General features: G+C 46.9%; 1 protein-coding gene and 1 long non-coding RNA gene across 6 annotated transcripts in view; one reads left to right on the plus strand and one right to left on the minus strand.

Annotated features, from left to right (window-relative positions):
* The first annotated feature begins 104 nt into the window (after nucleotides 1–104).
* Nucleotides 105–18,104, plus strand: part of FLI1 (Fli-1 proto-oncogene, ETS transcription factor) — a 121,995-nt gene continuing 103,995 nt past the window's right edge. Inside the window, exon 1 of one of the 5 annotated variants that reach the window (XM_063671610.1) lies at nucleotides 105–606. In XM_063671610.1, coding sequence (XP_063527680.1) covers nucleotides 592–606 — 15 coding nt within the window. In that variant the 5' untranslated portion in view covers nucleotides 105–591. Of the gene's footprint in view, nucleotides 607–2,411; nucleotides 2,699–3,225; nucleotides 3,247–3,638; nucleotides 4,145–18,104 lie in introns of those variants that run through there. The other 4 variants (XM_063671611.1, XM_063671612.1, XM_054438890.2 and 1 more) reach the window with 4 other exon arrangements.
* Nucleotides 1,562–5,860, minus strand: LOC134740291 (uncharacterized). Its single transcript, XR_010127668.1, has 2 exons — nucleotides 5,777–5,860; nucleotides 1,562–2,011 (listed from the first exon to the last, which is right to left on the minus strand). It is a non-coding gene; the product is annotated as an uncharacterized LOC134740291 (long non-coding RNA).

The following is an 18,104-nucleotide window of genomic DNA, read 5'->3' on the forward strand; positions in this document are numbered from 1 at the left end:
GTCAGACGAGACTCGAGTTCTCCAATAAAAATAAATCTCAAATTAATTATGGCCTCGAGCGAGAGGCCAGACACTTGAAGCTGCATTTGTGCAGTCTGGAGTTCTGGCGCTTGCCCGCCCACCCCTCCGGTTTTCTCCCGCCCTCTCCTCCTCGCCCTTTGCCAGCTCGGATACCCGCTGCGGCCGCGCTGGACCAGAGGCGGGTGGGAGGGGAGGACGAAGGACGGAGGGAGACGAGCCGCCCGAGACATTCTGCCAGGCCTGGCATCCTGCGGAGTTTCAAGTGACGGAGCCACCCCTGGGTCTGGTACCCCGGGGACCAGGCTCAGATCGTCAGGTCCGCCCACCCCAAACCCAGTCTGGGGCCGAAGAAGCCCGGGAAGCCCGTGTCTGGAAAGTCTTGACCGGGTCAAAAGGGCTGACATTGAGCGAGCCAAGACACGTTTCGACCCGCCGCTCCCCTCCCGGGGGAAGCAGGACTTCCGCATCTTTGAAAATACTGTCAAGTGCGAATGGTGCGAGGCAAGTCGTCTCACCAGCGTTCCAAATGAAAATGCTCCAAATCCAAATATTTCCTGAGTATTCACGCCCATGTGCACGCTTTCTGTAAGTGACCCCAGACTTGGAAATGTGTGGTGGGCTGTTTTGTTGTTGGGACATTTTTTTTTCTCCAGTTGGTAGCTTTTGTTTTAAATACTGGGAAGAGCTTCCTTGGCTGTGAGCTGCCTCTGACTTGAAAGCCAGCCCCGAGCTGCTGGAAAGTGAGCTGTCGCCGATGGCACTCACACCAGCTCCTGTTCAGCAGCTCTGCCCAGTCTGGGAAAGGGTGAGGCCATTGGAGCCATGGCGAGCCAGGAAAGAGGGTGTGCACAAGTGTGTGGGCAGGGGCAGCCTTCCCCAAGCTAGGCCCAGAGACTGAGGAAAGAGGAAGGAGAGAGGAGAGGAGGGAGAGGAGAGGGAAGGGAAGGTCTGCCCCACTAACACAAGACAGTTTTCATTTGTAGCGGCCCTCACCGCAGGCTCTCTATCAATTTGTCTCAATGCAAACATTCAAAATATTCCCTTTGGCTGCTCGTGAAAACAATGTGAGCTGCCAGGATCAAACCATCTTTCCAGATGTCTGGTGGTAACCACATTAAACAGGGTAGACTTGTTTACTATTGTGCTTGGTTAGGGCGCTTCAGGATTTAAAAAAGCAGCAGCAGCAGTGGAGTTGAGCATCAAACCCCGAGTTACATAAAAGTAGGGCAAACTGACCCACTGGCATGCCAACACTGGATGGAGGAAATCCAAGATTCCCGCAGAGATCTAGTCAGAGTTAGGTGGGGTCTTCTTTCTGGGTGGAAACCTCTGTGAATGGACAGCAGCTTCTCCCGGGGCGCTGAAAATTGCCAACAACAGTGACACCAGTGACAGTCTGTAAGTCACAAAGGGGCAGTCGTGCCTGTGTCTATGCATCTAGTGGTGCCTATGCCAGCCTGTCCACTACCCCCCACCCATCTCCAAAACTATGAAATTGCCGTAGCTTTGGAGAAAGAGAAAGTGCTATGGAGTTCCACAGTTAAAAACTAAAGGGCAAGTCTTCAATTTAATCTAGTTCCATATTGAACAATTCCAATCGGGGAGGCAGCTGGTGCTGAAAGGAATTGGGGGACAGTATAGGGATGTTCGGGTGACTACTGATTAATGTAGTGAAGATGATCTGTCACTTGCCAGACCAACAGGAGTTGGAAAGAGAAACCTAGCCATGGTGTCTGCCACAGAGGTACCCTCTAAAGTGCTAGAAGGAGGGTGGGGGGCAGTCGCCACCTGTGGGATGCCATGAACAGCCTCTGCAACTGCCCAGCACCAGGAAGGGGGGCCTCCCAGTGGTGGAGTTGGAGTCCTTTCTGGCTGAAAGAGGAGCAATGTGGCTGGGGTGTGCGGGTTTCTGGTGAGGTCCGGGTGGGAAGCCGTCTCTCCGCATTCTCCTGAAAGCTCTGTTGTAGTTTGAAGGTCGGTAGACACTGGGCTGAAAAGGAAACAATTTGGGGTTTGAAAGGATGTAATTCATTCTTCCTTTCCCGTTAACCTCTTTCCTCTCTGGAAAGCATGTGGAAACGCTGAAGGGAGGAGTGAGAGGGCAGGCAGCCTGCCGCGGGGAGGAAAGGGTTAAGCCTGATTTCTTTTAATTGAACTCCAGAACTGGTGGCCCCAGGCAAAGGGGGGGACTGACCCCGCTAGCGGTAACCAGATGTGGCGGTCCCAGGGGAGCCCCGGAGCAGACCCCTGGATTGAGAAGCAGACAGGAGCAGGGGGGAGTCAGCCCGGCCCCCATTCCACCATCCACCCTACCCCCACCCCCCCCAACACGCACACTGAGTCTCAATTGCTGGCAGGCTGCACCCGCCGCCACTCCAGGTCTGGTCACGTTCAGACCCGTGTCTGTATTCGAACCCAAAATTGGAGCCGAATTGATGAGACTAATTTCTAGAGAGGGAGGGGGAGGGAGGGAGGCGAGTGAGCTCTCGGGCTCAATTGCTCCTGAAGAAATAAAGAATTAATAAGTCACCTTTTTTCGCCTCTGTGGACACCCTTCTGAATTTTTTTCTTCCAATTGACTTGGATCTCCTCTGGATTTTTTTTTCCCTCTTTCCCCCGTCGGACTCTTAAATAAAAGTGAGCAAGTCCAAAGCGTGGTCTGGAGAGCGTGGACAAGGTAACCTGTTTTGGATGTCCGGGAGAAAGGAGTCCGGCCGAAAGGGCCCAGCCCCCCGAGGCTGCTCCAACTGCGGCGCGCGGCGGCCCAGGAGGGAGGCGGGGAGGTCTCCGGTTTGGGCCGGGGAACGCCGGCCTCCAGGCTGGGTAGGGAGGACGGCAAAGAGCGCGGGCCTCCGGGTCTCACCCCGGGAAAAGTCTGGGTCTGCGCTGCGCTGTTGCGTGCTGCGCTCCTGGGACCTGCTGACTGTCCTAAAGGGAACGTCCCGCCGTAGTGTCAGTTCCCTGGGGACCAGGAAGGGCGACTCTTGCCTGGGAGTCAGTGCTTGGGCCGTCGGGTCCGGGTAAGCGCTGGGGGTTTGGCTCGAGAAGATGCGGATAGGTGGCCTAGGACGCCGCGGATCTCCGCCCTCTGCGGGCACCGGGAGCACAGGGTCCAGGCGCGCCGCCCCGAGGGGCCCCTTCTCCTAACAATGCGCCCGGAATGGAGTCCGCGCCCTGACAGCGCGGGTCAGCCCGAAACCGCCCAGAATCCGCTTCGATGAGTGGGTGAGCCGCTCCGGGAGTCTGCCGCGTCTCGGCAGCGGAGGGACTGAGTGGAAAAATTCTTACTGGATGCACTTTTTAATGGTTGGTTTGCCTCGGTTTGCGTCCGAATCTTCCCCGGCAGTAGGCGCTGGGTTACCCGCAGCCCTAGTGAACTCTCCCTCCATACCCCCCCCCACCCCCAAAAAGTTTGTCTCCGGCTGGAAAAAGCATTAATGAACGTATCTGTGGGAAGAAACGGAAAGTGAATGAGTCAGGATGGCCACCTTCGGCCAACCGCCTCAGGAAAAGCAAAGAAGCCAAAGGTCTTTGGCTTTGGATTTTGGGGGAAGGTGATGGGGGGAGGTGCAGACTTCGGGAATCAGGGCGCGGACGCTGGGCGTGGACCCCGTCATTGTTCCCGGCTAGCTCTTATCTCCCAGGAGCAAGTATCCTGTGTGCGCAGCGCATGAATGTGTCTGGGCATCTCCGCGTATATTTATATAGTGTGTGATGCGAAAAGCAGGACCAGCCGAGGGGAGGAAGAGGGGGTGTGGGGGGAGGGAAGACGAGGGAGAGCAGAGGGGAGAGAAGAGAGAGGAGAGCTCGAGGCGAGAGAGAGAGAGAGAGAGAGAGAGATAGGACTTCCTCCCCGATTCGCAAAGTGAAGTCACTTCCCAAAATTAGCTGAAAAAAAAGTTTCATCCGGTTAACTGTCTCTTTCGCTCCGCTACAACAACAAACGTGCACAGGGGAGTGAGGGCAGGGCGCTCGCAGGGGGCACGCAGGGAGGGCCCAGGGCGCCAGGGAGGCCGCGCCGGGCTAATCCGAAGGGGCTGCGAGGTCAGGCTGTAACCGGGTCAATGTGTGGAATATTGGGGGGCTCGGCTGCAGACTTGGCCAAATGGACGGGACTATTAAGGTAAGCGGCGGGGCAATGGGCGCGGGCGGCGGGGACCGGCCGGGGAGGCGAAGCGGCGGGCGGGTAGGTGCGGGGCCCGCGTCCCGGAAGACGTGGCCGCTCTCTCTTCCTTCCGCGCCCCTGCTTCGCGCCGGCTCCTCCGGCGCTCGGGTGGCGAGTCCTACTCGCGGGCCAGTCGACCAGGCGCCGCATTGAGGGCGACCTCTCCCGAAATCCCTGCCCCAAAGTGGAGCCCGGCCCCCTCCCACCTCGCTGCCCGCCGGGCTGCAGGAGGGGACGGCGGGAAACCTGGGGACCCCGGGTGCCGACTGGAGTTAAGGGCGAGAGACCTCGGGGTCCACCACTCCCACCGGCACCCGGGGCTCCCTGGCCCCAGCGCTGGGCACTGGGCTTCCTCTCGGCAGAGGCCGAACACGGCGGGGGCGGGGGCTGCAGTCGCCCCGGCTAGGGTCCCTGCCTGGTGGGCCCTGGGGTGGGTAAGTGGCCTCGTCGCAGGAGGGTAGGGGTGCAAGTGAGTGTGTCGGGGGATCTATCTGAGCGGGCTCCTCCAGATGGAAGCCCCTGTTTACATGTCAGCGCTTTCCCTTCCTCTCGGCACTGAGTCGCCCGGCTCTCGGCGCTGGAGAGCCGCCGGCTCCGCGGGACTCCTGGGCCGGCCTCGCCGCCTCTCCGGCGGGGAACCTTCCCCAGCCCCCGTCCGCGCAGATCCCTAGGGCCCCGCGCCCCCGCCCTTCGCGCCTAGGCGTGCGCCAGCTCCAGGACCAGGGCTCCTGGAGCTGTCGCCTCCGAGAGGGTCCTGCGTCCTTCGGAGCCGCCCCCGTGGCAGGGGCAGGCTGTGAGCCCGCGCCCAGCGCCCGCCTGGCCATTCCCACCCCAGCCGCCGCCGCCACGCCTGGGTCTAGGTTGCAAAGTGCAACCCAGGCGGAAAGGTGAGGGTTTGGGTTCGCGTCTCACTTCAGAAAAGTTGACTGCTGTCTCTGAAAGGGTTCGCCAACTGGGGCCAGGAGCAGAGAGGAGGGACACCCCCTAACGTGACGGGCCTTAGAGGACCTAGGGGAATGAATGGGACCAGGGGTTAGCTTCGAGGCTGCCGCGCAACACCAAGCGGGAGTTTGTCTGGAAAAACTATTAGGCTGGCGAGGTGGGGACTGGCAGAGCCCGCCATTCCCCAGAACCCGAAGGAATCGACTCCCTGCTCAGGGCTCAGCAAGAGAAGGCTAAGATGTTGGGCTCAGAGAATTCAAGAGATTTTTATCTTCTGGGTGGGGTCGTGGTTTTTATTTTCTAAGTTTTTTTTTAAATGAAAGTTTGAAATATGCTGACTTAGGTAAAAGACACCAACCGAAGGAACTTGCAAATCTGGAGATGAGATAACTGATTGTAATGGGTTAAAGGGAGCCTATAAGAGCCTATAAGAGCCTGGGTTCCTCAAACCCAAAGTGAGTAGGTGAGAAGTAGGTGACAGGGGATTCCTGCAAAGACCCGAGAGTGGGGGTCATTGGGCCATTTTATGCCTGTTTCTCTGCTTCCTGTTGATGTATTCATGCAAGTGTCTCTGTCTTTCTGGGTTTAGTAATGAGATGCTCCCCTCTAGAAAACTCCCTCCCCCCAATCAGAACAGTTACCACTTACTCTGAAGGCCTCTTCTGATCCAGAAGGGTGGTAAGATGGCCTCAGGGTCCTGATGTGGACACCCTAAGGAAAAGTGAAGAAATATGTCCACACTGCTTAAACTCTGCACACAGGCCCTGAGCAAAAGGAGGAAGCTGTGGTCTGTGTACCCAGGATGTGCTAACCTCTTTAGATACACACAGGGATTGGCATGGCAGGCCTCGAGAACAGGCTTAGAGCAGGAACCTGACACTTCAGGCCAAGGATGGGAGTGAAAGTCCTTCCTTTTTATGTGGGTGGTGGGAGCCATGAGCTCCTCCAAACCCTCCCTGTGAGCAACCTGTCATTCACCTAAGTTACCTGGCTAGGCTGAGTCCCCACAGGGCTACCTTCAGTCTCCAAGCATTCTGCAAGATTGAGCCTTTAGTGTATATTTTGGTGTTTAAGTTGTGTGAAAGCCACAGTTTTCTGTTGGCATGTGACCTCTGGATCTTGGGATTTCCAGAGCCTGTTCCCACAATAGTTCAAATACTGTGCTTGGAGAGGGCAGCGGACCAGGAGAGAGGCCAGCATTCTTCTGCTCTCTTGGTGAGAATGAACCATCCATTAAGCCTGTTTGAGATTCATAGTCATCACAAAAATGAAACAGTGGAACTAGGTTACCTCTACAGTAGTATCTTCCCAATCTTCTCAGTGCCTAAAATATGCTCATATGCGTTTACAAGAACACTTGCCTGTATGTGTGCTAAATCCAGCCCTACACTGATCGAGGTTGAAGACACTACAGAGAGAATCTAATTTGTGTACACAAATCCAGGGTGTCCATTTCCAGTTTGAACTGCCTGGAAAAATCAGGTTTGAGTGATTCTAGGATGTGATTTTATGCACCTGTATAGTTCTTCCTCAAATATAAGGCATGTCTATATTTCAAAATACCTGTGGGTCTTGGCACTTAGGTGGTATTTGGTGCAGGAAGCCAAGGAAGTCTGGATTTCTTCACAGAAGCCCTTTATTTTGTGCATAATTTGCACAACTCTATGTGATTACAAAATCCCAATCTTGTTGCCCTCCTTATAAGTCCCTCCGTATTATATTCTCTTCTCTTTTCCAAGAACAGCTCCTGGAAATGCTCTGACCATCACACTGGGAGAAGCAATATTTGCTGGAGCCATGCTACTCTTTTGTCACGGACAGGTTAACTTGCAGTATTAAACAACACCCTACCCACGCCCCTGCTTCCCACACTGATATTATCAGTGTTAAAAAGCACATGATACTGTTTGCTGCTTTAAGAAATGACCTGGTTTCAAAAACTGCATCTTAGTTTTAGGCTGGCTTCAGTTGAATCCAGTTAATTTCATCTATGAATGCCTGACTCAGTGCACATGGTGTGATTACAGATGGGGAGACAGAGAAGACAGACATGGTGAATGAAGGTGGGAAATAGAGAATGAATGGTGGATTTGGAGTCAGAAAGCGTGGGTTCATTCTCAGCTCTGCTACCTAGTAGCTGTGTGCCTTATAGCAAGGCACTTCTTGTATCTGCTTCCTTATCTAGAAAATGGGGCCAAAGCACCTCCTTGCCACAAGGCATAGGAAGAATTTTTAAAGTCTGCTACCTTGGCTGGATACACATTAAATGAACTTCATGTGCCTTACAGCAAGGCACCTCTTGAAGCTATTTCCTTATCTAGAAAATGGGGCCAAAGCACCTCCTTGCCACAAGTCACAGGAATAATGTTTTAAAGTCTGCCACCTTAGCTGGATACACATTAATTGAACTTTACTTTTGGGAATGGGCATACTAGGACAGATTGGTCAGAAAATTAGAACACAGGTCCAAATTTACCATCATGCATATTTCATTAATTCAACAAATATTTATGATGCATCTATTATGTTGCAAGGCTCTGCACTGTGTATTGAGGATAAAACAGGGGTCAAAAACCTCCAGGAATGTAGACTCTAGTGGAGGCAGCTGACACATACAGAGAACAATCTCAATCGAGTGGTGATATATCTTCTGAAGAACAATAACGCAGGTTAGGGAATGCAAAGTAATGAAGCTATGTGGCCAGGATGGTGAGGAAAAGCGTGTCTAACAAAGTCACAGTTGGGCAGAGACACTCTCTCGTCATTAACTCAGAAGAGTGCAGCACCAACCACACAGCCAGTCAACAATGGACAAGCACAGCAGGAAAGAAGGGCCAGGGTTACTGCTGGCTCTGCAAGGCCCTGGAGGGCAGGTTGTCACTGGCAGGGCAGGGAAACATCTGGACAAGGTTTGGAAGAAGTAGCAGAGTGAGGAATACTTGGGAACAGAGGCTTGACTTCTGTCCTCAAGAAGGTGTTGCTGCCTCCCTCTACCACACACACCTTGTAATCTCCATGTCACCTGGATTCACAAGAACTCCAGACAAGATGGTCTCTGTCTATTGATCTGTCCCCGTGACCACACAGAATTGCTCCCCTCAGGTAGTTACCAAGTGGAATCCTGTTTTGTGTGTGAATATTTTCCACCAAAAGGCTTCCTTCCAGTTCCACTGCCATCCAAATTTAAGTTTATAGGTTGGCAACTCCAAAGCTTTAGAGAGTGTTTAGCTTGACTTTCTCACTTTATGGGTGGGGAAACTGAGGTCTAGGTTGTTAAATGAATTGTCCGAGATCATACAGCTAACTACCAACAGAGTCATGGTGAAAGTTCAGGGCTCTGAACCCTTAGGCCAGTGTTCTTTCCACTATACCATGAAAATATCATTTGCTTTTGTTACATTTTTATGAATTATAGAATCATGGAGGCAGTGTGTGTGTGCTTGTGTGTGCATGTGTGTGTGTGTGTGAGAGAGAGAGAGAGACAGAGAGAGAAGTCTTTAAAAGAAAAATCATAAGGAATTTGGCACTTTACACTAAAGACACCTCTGGTATTTAATGAAAAATAAATAAAATTGTATCACCACCATCTTGAATTATTTTTATCCTTAAAGAAAAGAACAAATTCCAAATTTTTGGATAGAATTTTTATACAACTGTTTTCCAAAATAAATCCTTCTTTTCCAGCAGACAAAGTAAACAGTCTCCATTACAAGGAGACAACCAAAAATATAGTAGTTTACTGAAATACCCAAGCCCTTCTACATATCATGGGCAGGTAGACTGAATTCTTATTTCCGCTCCTTTAATAATGGAATATTGGACTATTTAAATAAAATCTATTAGAAGGCATCCTATGGATCCATCAAACTGTGATGTAAGTAGGTCTTGAATAACAATTGCATTAAAAAAGATTTGGGATTTTGATGTCTCTTTCTGTTTGGGGTTAAACAGTTAACTTGGCATTTGTTTAAAAAACAGTTGATTTAAACCAAGCCTCTTTCTAGGTATATAGCATTAGTCTAATGCCAGTACTAAGTTACCCCCAGCCAAAAAAAAGAAAGAAAGAAAAGAGTTGAGAAAATTTTTGTATTGATAGTTTTTTTGTTCTGTACTTAAAACATTCCTTTTAAGTCTATATTTTGCTTGTTGTTTTGTAACGAATTAAGTAGGCTAAAGGACATTGTCTGTTATATACACACAAACACACACCTACACACACAATCTCATAAAACCTTCAACCAGCCACAATAGCTTTTTTCGTAATCTCAGAGTTATGCAGGTGTCTTTTCCTCTGCAGAAGACTACACCCTGTTTCAATTTCTGTTGCTTTAATGATTTCATATCTATAGCGTTCTTCCCATTATGTATTAATTGATCCATGGGATGGTATCATTAAGTGATGTCACTCTTTGTGTATTATAGTTCTGCCACTGACCTGATAGACCCACCATCAGTTGCCTGTGCACTGAGATGTTTCCCCAGAGGCTATGGATAGGGTTATACGTCCCCACACTATCTGCAGGGCCAGTATAGTGCAAATCTGACAAAATTTAGGTAATCTATGGAATAACCCTTTCCTGTGCAAAGCTAGCTGGCCTTATGGGGATTGGTGGTACCTCAGTCTCAGGGGCATCATAAACTGACCAACCATATGAAAGTGATTGCATGTCTGTTAGGCAGGGACTAAACTATGTTCTGTGAAGATAGAACCCCAATGGCAAAAGGGCTCTGCCAGGAGATCTAGCGAGAAGATAAGCCACGTGTGTGTGCCCCGCAGAACGCAGCAAGTGTTACCATAGCCCTGAGAAAAGAAAGGATGATTTGAACTGGAGAGACAGAGAAAGACCTCATGATAATAGTTGTTTATGTAGGCCCTTTCATAAACCTCTTCACAGATCATACAGTCCCTTCACAGATCACTGACCCACACACTCTTGCATCCCATTCTCACAGTAGCCCTATGGGAGATAATACCATGATGTCTCTACTTCATATGGAAGAAGTTAAAGTTCAGAGGAGTGAGGCAACTTGCCCAAGAGTATAACTAACAGGGGACAGAGCTGGGTTTCAAGCCCAGTGTTTCTCATTCTCGATTCCTGCTTTTACTACACACACTGGCCACACTGCCTCTTGGCACTGGTGGATCTAAGCCTGGCCTTGAAAGATAGGTAGGTCTTGCACAGGAAACTATGGTAAAGGGCTTTCTGGGAGAGTGGAAGGGTACTTTGGGGAGGAAAGTATACAGGTGATGAAGAGGATGGGACTGGAAAGACTGAATGGAACTAGACTACAGAGGACCTTACATACTATAACAAAGAATTTGGGGGTGAGTATGGTGGCTCATGCCTGTAATCTGAGTTCTTTGGGAGACGGAGATGGGTGGATCACTTCAGCCCAGGAGTTCAAGACCAGACTGGGCAACATGGAGAAACCCTGTCTCTACAAAAAATACAAAAATTAGCTGGGCATGGTGGCACTCACCTGTAGTCCCAGCTACTCAGGAGGCTGAGGTGCGAGGATCACCTGAGCCCGGGGAGGTCAAGGCTGCAATCAGCCATGAGCGCCACTGTATTCCACCCTAGATGACAAAGTGAATACCTGCCTCAAAATAATAATAATAATAATAATAGCCTGGGTCTTGTAACATGTATAGAAAGGAGGAATGAAAACTTGTGACTAGAGGGATGATCTACATAGCTGTACAAGTCTCTTAGAAAAAATCCTTCCTACCCTCTGCTCCTTAGGAAATGAAGATGGGAGTGGCTCCATCACTTATCAGAGGCCACACAAGAAATGAGCAGCAGTCAGGATTAGACAACCAGAGATAGATTCAGGCAACCAGCAGTGCTGTCTTCTGTCTTCAAAGACACCTGTTGATTAAATATGGCATAGGGGGAGGGAGGAGAAACTCTATTTCACCAGATGACATAAAACTGTGATTATCCTTCTCATCCCTTCCTTCCCAGGGGATTTCACCATGAGCAATCTTTTCAATTGGGCCTTCTATCCTGGGCTACAATTTTAGTTCCTTTTGAGAATGAGTCAGCAGATAGTGCTTGAGAGGAGACAAAAGAAAAAAAAAATGTCTCTCTAAAACTCAAATCAAATTTCTGTGGGCCTTCAGACAAGTCTGACATTTTTCCATGAGTTGGCTGGGCCCCTGGTCTCAGTTAGGAATACTGACACTTCACCCCAGCAAACCAAAAACGCAGAGACTCATCACCGTCATTCCAAGTAGGATCAGAGATAGAGTGTTCAGATGCATTTTCAGATAATTCAGATCAACTTTACAGTAACTTCAAAATTGCTCATCCCTACAAAAATGAACCAAATGCTAACATATTTAAGAGATTTGCCATCTTTGGGAAACAATGTGTCTGCCATTTAGTTTAAGATCAAAATCTCAGAGTATGAGAATTTTTCAAATCACCTCAAAGGGAAAGCAGACTTGAACACTGAAATGCTTTCCCAAGAGCAAGCCCCATTTACCCAGCCAGTGCTATGTGTCCAAGGCAATGAAAGATCTTATGTCACATCTCAGTGCACACATGCAAGAGGCCGGAATTACAGGTGCCATGGGAGCTTTAACCTTGAATTTCTAGACATTGTGTGGGTTTCACATGTCTACTGGAATCTAACACTCCAGTAGCAGAGTTGTTAGGTCTGAAAATATGGGTATTCATTGATGTTATGGGAAAGGAATCGGAGAGTGAGCAATTCTGCAGTACCATTCATGTAGCAAAAGTGTGAAAACAAACAGGTTAATATTAGAAAATTACTCTGCTCGTGAGTTGTTTTAAGTTACTGCTGTTACAGTCTATGGAAAAGCATATGTTTCCATTGAAATTCTCATGTCTACAGAGTCATTTTGTCTTTAGACATTTATGACTGGATTCATACTCATTCATGTATTCAATATTCATTCATGTATTCATTCACCCAAATGTTGAATAATATTACCAGGCACCAATCTCAACAGAGCATTCATGTAAATGAACAAGAATAAGATTTCTATGCTATTTCTTCCAGACTTTGAGAGAGTAGAGATTTCTCTTCTTTCTGATTTTCAGCTCTGAGTATTGGAAATTCCAACAGAAGCAATACTCATTGGAGAAATCTTTATTTGTGGCTTATGATCATAAGGATGGTTAGACACATTTTCTTAAAGGTAACAACCAGTTTATATTCTCCATTGCCCCTTCACCCTTGGTGATATAATCTACTGTAAGGATATTTTTGGAAGGCCAAGGCTTCAGCCAAGGATATTTCTTCTTCTGATTCTCTCTTTCTCAGCTTTAGTTCCTCTATTTATATATTAACATGGGGCCAGGCACGGTGGCTCACACCTGTAATCCCAGCATTTTGGGAGGCCAAGGCGGGTGGATCACCTGAGGTCAGGAGTTCAAGACCAGCCTGGCCAATATGGTGAAACCCTGTCTTTACTAAAAGTACAAAAATTAGCTGGTCATGCTGGCACATGCTTGTAGTCCCAGCTACTTGGGAGGCTGAGGCAGAAGAATTGCTGGAACATAGGAGGTGGAGGTTGCAGTAAGCCAAGATCGTGCCTCTGCACTTCAGCCTGGGCAACAGGGTGAGATTCTGTCTCAAAGAGAAAAAAAAAAAAAACATGGAGAAAAATACTCTAGGTAAGGTGAAAACTGAATGAGAAACTGAGAAAGAATATTTATCATACATAAAGCATAAATGTCCTATTATACAAAGACTACTTACAAATCAATAAGACACACCACTTAACAGAAAATAGGCAAAAATGCTATGAATAGACAACATTAGAAAGAAAATACAAATGGGCAATAAATATATGAAAAGAATTTCAAGCACATGCATAAAGACATTCAAATAAAAATCATAAAATTCCAATGTTTATGACCTAGGAGGACAGCAGAGACTAAAACAGCTTAATGTCTCATGTTGGAAAGAGTAAAGGAAATGTCACTGTCTTATCCTCTTGGTAGGAGTATGACTTGGTATAATCTTTCCACAGAGCAACATCTATTTGAGAAGTTAAATATTTATACAAACTTGATAATGCCAATTCTACAGCTATGTTCACTCAGATATATGTACAATATGTTTATTGTAGCATTGTTTGTTACAGCAAAAGTTGGAAATAATCTAAATGTCCATCAGTAGGGGACTAGATAAACAAAGGAGGAAAGATTCATATAAGAAAATGCCATGCAACTACAAAATGGGATAAAATCAATTGTCGTATACACTAATTTAGAAAATTCTCCAATGTATATTATTACATGGAAAAAAGCAAAAAGTTCCAAAATATTGGGCCGGGCACGGTGGCTTACTCCTGTAATCCTAGCACTTTGGGAGGCCAAGGCTAGCAGATTATGAGGTCAAGAGATCGAGACCATCCTGGCCAACATGGCGAAACTCTGCCTCTACTAAAAATACAAAAATTAGCTGGGCGTGGTGGCGCATGCCTGTAGTTCCAGTACTGGGGAGGCTGAGGCAGGAGAATCGCTTGAACCCAGGAGGCAGAAGTTGTGGTGAGCCAAGGTCGCAACACTACACTCCAGCCTGGGTGACAGAGCGAGACTCCGTCTCAAAAAAAAAAAAAGCAAAGAGAGACACAAAAACAGACTTGTAAAAAGGTGAATGGGCACCAAGATTTTATCCTGAATGTGCTGGTCCCGGTGACTTTAAGATTCTAAATTGAGGTAAATACAGGGAGAAATTGGCTGGCCTAGGATCCAGAGACCTGAGTTCCAGCCCCAGCTCTATCCCAAACTAGCTATGGGATGTTAGGCAAGTCACTTCACTTCCTCATCATTCATGTTAAAGGTCTTCTCATATATAAAATGAAGGTATGATTTCAAAATTTCCTTTCAGCTCTCATGTTCATTTGACTCTGATCCTAGACAGGCTTTAAAACATTTCTTATTTGGGGGTGTGGATGATAGAACCTCACGTGGATGTTCTATCTGATCCTGTGTGGCTCTTCTCCCATAATCTCAGGGCTACATTTCATACTGTGGAGTGACCCTCAAGGCCAGGTGAAGGCAGGGGCTCTCAGCAGGTGCTTGGTGAGTTTCTCTGAGCTGGTTGTTTTTATTGCCAAGTGACACTGGAACTGTGCTAATCCCTTTTTGTTAATGCAAACTAAGAATAGGGCCTGACGCCACTCTGGGGTCTTAGATTCTTTTCCAAAATTTGGTCTCATTTAAAATCCAAAACACTCTTTGGCTCCAAGCGTCTTTCCCTGGCCTTTAAAAAAATCCTGTTTAATTGAAAGGAAATTGAATTTGTCTGGTTTTGATTCATTTACACTTAGCTCTTCTAAAAACAATAATTTGATGTCCAAGAAGAATTTTGAGTCTCTTAATGGGTTTTCTGGAAGGCTTTTTTTCTTCTTGTTAAAACAGGAAGTGGTGTTCTATGGGCAAACACAGTCAACCCCAGAAGGCCCCAATTCAGTTTGAAACTGTATCACCCACCATTTTGCATGGGTCCTCATGACCTCAAGCTAAGGCCTTTCTTTCCCTAATACTCACCTAAGAGAAAGAGATGCTCATCTTTTATCAGAAGGGGAATAAAAATGAGGAAGAACAATCATAGTTATAAAGAGAATAAGTTATCTATCCAGCTCAAGGTGCCAATATCTATTCAAACCTTTAAGACATGTACTTGATCCCTGTAACAACCCTGTGATGCATGTAATATTTCCATTTTGAAGAGGTTGGGTAAGTTACTCATGGTCATACAGGTAGAAAATAGAAAAGCAATGATTTGAACCTAATCCTGTTTACTTCCAAATTCCATAAAGCTTAGCCACTCTGATACATCACCAGATTGATACATACATCTCCATATAGTTTAGGCTACAAGCCCATCTATGGGGACCATGTAGGTTTTGTTACTATTTGTTTTATCTCTTTGTCTAAGTGACCACTATCCACAGTCTGCACTGGTCAGATTCATGAAACTGCTCAATTTTTCACCACTCTTTATTCAAGAAGGCCTATTTCCCAGGTAAGAAAGCCTGCCTGGCTTTGTTAGCAGGTGCACTGGTGTGAAACTGACAGGTTCTGTTTTTACATAATGATCCAATGAGTTGATTTTTAAATGTTTTATAGCTCAATAGAGAATGGCATATTCTTTGACCTGCCAAGGCTTCCTCATCTACCCTTGTACCTTTGTTCTTTCTTCCTTTCTTGCTCGAAATCTTGCTCTCTTCTTCATTCTATTCCACTCATATACACACAAAACTATACACAATTTTTTAAAAAAAATAACAGATTCAGGAGGTTATATAAAACACAAAGAAGGGAATGTTTTGCAAGGTTAAAAGGAAATCATTGAGTAGGGCTGACTTCAGGCTCCAGTTTCTCTTGAATAGCCTTTCTTGTTATTTCAAGGCTGATTGACTTATAACTGCATCCAAAGCTGCCTCACACCAGTTCCTTTTATCAGACCAAGTGAGACTTCCTGTGGACTGGCCCAGCTTCCTGATATATTTCCTTTTTCCTTTGGCAGAACAAAGAAAACCATAGCTCCAAGGATCCTTGGGAGCAAACACAATTTAGCCCTGAAGAACCTATTATTTTAAAATTTTCATTCTCAATGCGTAGGGCCAAGCGCCTGCCTTTGCTTTTTTTTTCCCACAGCATTCTGTGTAATGTCCCGATGAATCCTATGTGCAATTACCAGGGGTCGATGAACTACTTGAATTCATCCTAGTTGTAGTTTGATTTTATTCAAAGTAGGAAAATTAAGCCATTTTCAGTGCACAAGCACCCCCACCTCATACATGCATACACCTTCAAGAGGGATGTGGAACACCTCTCTACATAGGGTTTAACCTTTTGTTACCTGAGCTCAACACAACAGGCGTGCAAGAAATCCCCCTTGTCTAGAGATTTCAACCTATCTGTTTTTGCAGTTCTGACTCTAGAAACATGCATATAGGAAAAGAAGCTTCAAGGTGTATCCAAAGGATCATCAAAGTCAGTTGAAGAAGAAATTCCAGAAATTGAGTTGAGATCACTGCTTTTCTCTTTTGCCTGGAGTGTCTCCCACATCACTCCTTACAATGTGGCCTCACTATCCACTCTACACATTACTACTGAAAGACCTTTAGGCATGACCCAGGGTAACAAGGGAGCACTGTTAAGAAAGCTGCTTGTTTCTCTGTCATATCTCCCAAAGCACCTATCACACATTGCCAACTTAGGACAGCCACCTCCCCAGTAGTCTCGGAAAGAAAGAGGCCATTGACGGAGAGATAACTGAGGCTTCAAGATGTAGTGTGTCAAAAGATGGGAACTAGGCAAGAGCCCCTGGAAACAGAACTCAAGTATTCATGCCCCCAAACACCATGCTCTACAGTGAGGGTGTTTTCTGGAGCAAAGACATCAAGGCTCATTTAACCCACAGGGACTCATGCTTCTTTGGTCACTGGTCCTATTTTCTGACCATTGTCATAATATTCCTGGGTGATTGAAGAGGGCACTTTCCATGGGAACCACATGGGTAAGTGAGTAATCATGTAGCCACCCAAATTTTACTAAAGTATATTTTTCTCTTTAAAAGGATTGCTGATTTGGAAGAGGGTAAACAACAAAACAAATGTAGCTCTTCTGGCAAGAGGCATTTCTTAGGGCTAATTCAACATGGTTAATTCATAATGATTTTTCCTAACCCAATCCTCATTGTTATCATGTCTAGTTGAAAATGGATTTAAAGAATACTCACAAAGAAGAAAATAACTCAGAAACTATGTGACATGAGGAGACTGTGAGGGGGTTATGGGCACGGTTGGTGTGCTCTGCTTCGTATAACCTGCTTGGGCGATAGCAAAGGCAAGGGGTTAAAATGACTGCCCCACACTATGAGCTTGGGATCTTTCTTTTCCCAGCACAGTACTCTGTCAATAGCCTTGTACCCAGGTTCATGCCCAGTCAGGAATCCTGAAGAAAAGATTCATACATTATCTCAAGCAACTTCCCCTGCCCTGATAACACTGCCTGTAGAGAACCATGCTAACCTGCCCTTCGACTTCTCCATAATGAGAACACATTGGTCAAAGGCCACAAGTCTTCTTTCTCAAATACAGTCTTTGGTGCAACATAGGACTTCCCTAGAGGTGAGGGACTTGAAAGCCACCTGTACTTTTTGCACTTTTCTGGAAAGGAGAGGGAGAAAGAGCAGGTGACTTTTCTAGAAATGTCATTTCAGGAAACCAGCATGTGGAGACTTCCCAGGGTGCCTTGGGGAAGGCATCCAGCCCTGTGGCTGTGCTGCTCTGGGCTTCTAAGCCATTCCTTCTGGAGACTGTGGGTCTCTATAAACGTACTGAGTCTGAAGTGTGCTAAAGGAATTACCATGGCTCCCCCTCCCTGCCTTCTTGGAGTTTGCCCCCTGAGTTTTGTAGACAAGCCATGATGGGGCAGTAGGACTGGGTTTAGAGCTCATCAGAATTATTTATTTCTTCCTATCAGTTTGGACAGGGTATGACCCAGACTCTTCTCTGCCCAGAGCACCTTTTTAAAAAATTTAAAACCCTGTGTGTATTTCATGGGAAATTTCACACGCCTGTTTCTGATTCACTTCCAATTAAAGGCTCAAAACACTGGTTTTGTAAGAGCTCTTTGATGATTCAGATTCTTGTTGGTTCATCTTTTCTTTCTCTCCTAAATGTCCATAGAAGCTTAATAAATGTTGTTCAGACATTTGCATGCTTAACTGTTGAAAATAATTGGAAACAGGAAAGAATGTTTTGTTAGTGTGCACAGTACAAGCACACTTACAAGGGAAGGAGAGATACAGCCTCAGTGAAGGGAAACTCCTGGGAAAATAGGGGTATCCTTGAAGGTGGGTGCCTTGGTCTCCCCATCACTAGGCATGGGGGAGGAGGCTTTCAGCTCAGAGCTACTGAAAAGGGAGAGGAGCGTTACATGAGACACAAGAATCCTTTTTACTGTGGTCAGTTACCATCAAC

The sequence above is a fragment of the Pongo pygmaeus genome, chromosome 9 (assembly GCF_028885625.2).
Source record: "Pongo pygmaeus isolate AG05252 chromosome 9, NHGRI_mPonPyg2-v2.0_pri, whole genome shotgun sequence".
Classification (NCBI taxonomy): Eukaryota; Metazoa; Chordata; class Mammalia; order Primates; family Hominidae; genus Pongo; species Pongo pygmaeus.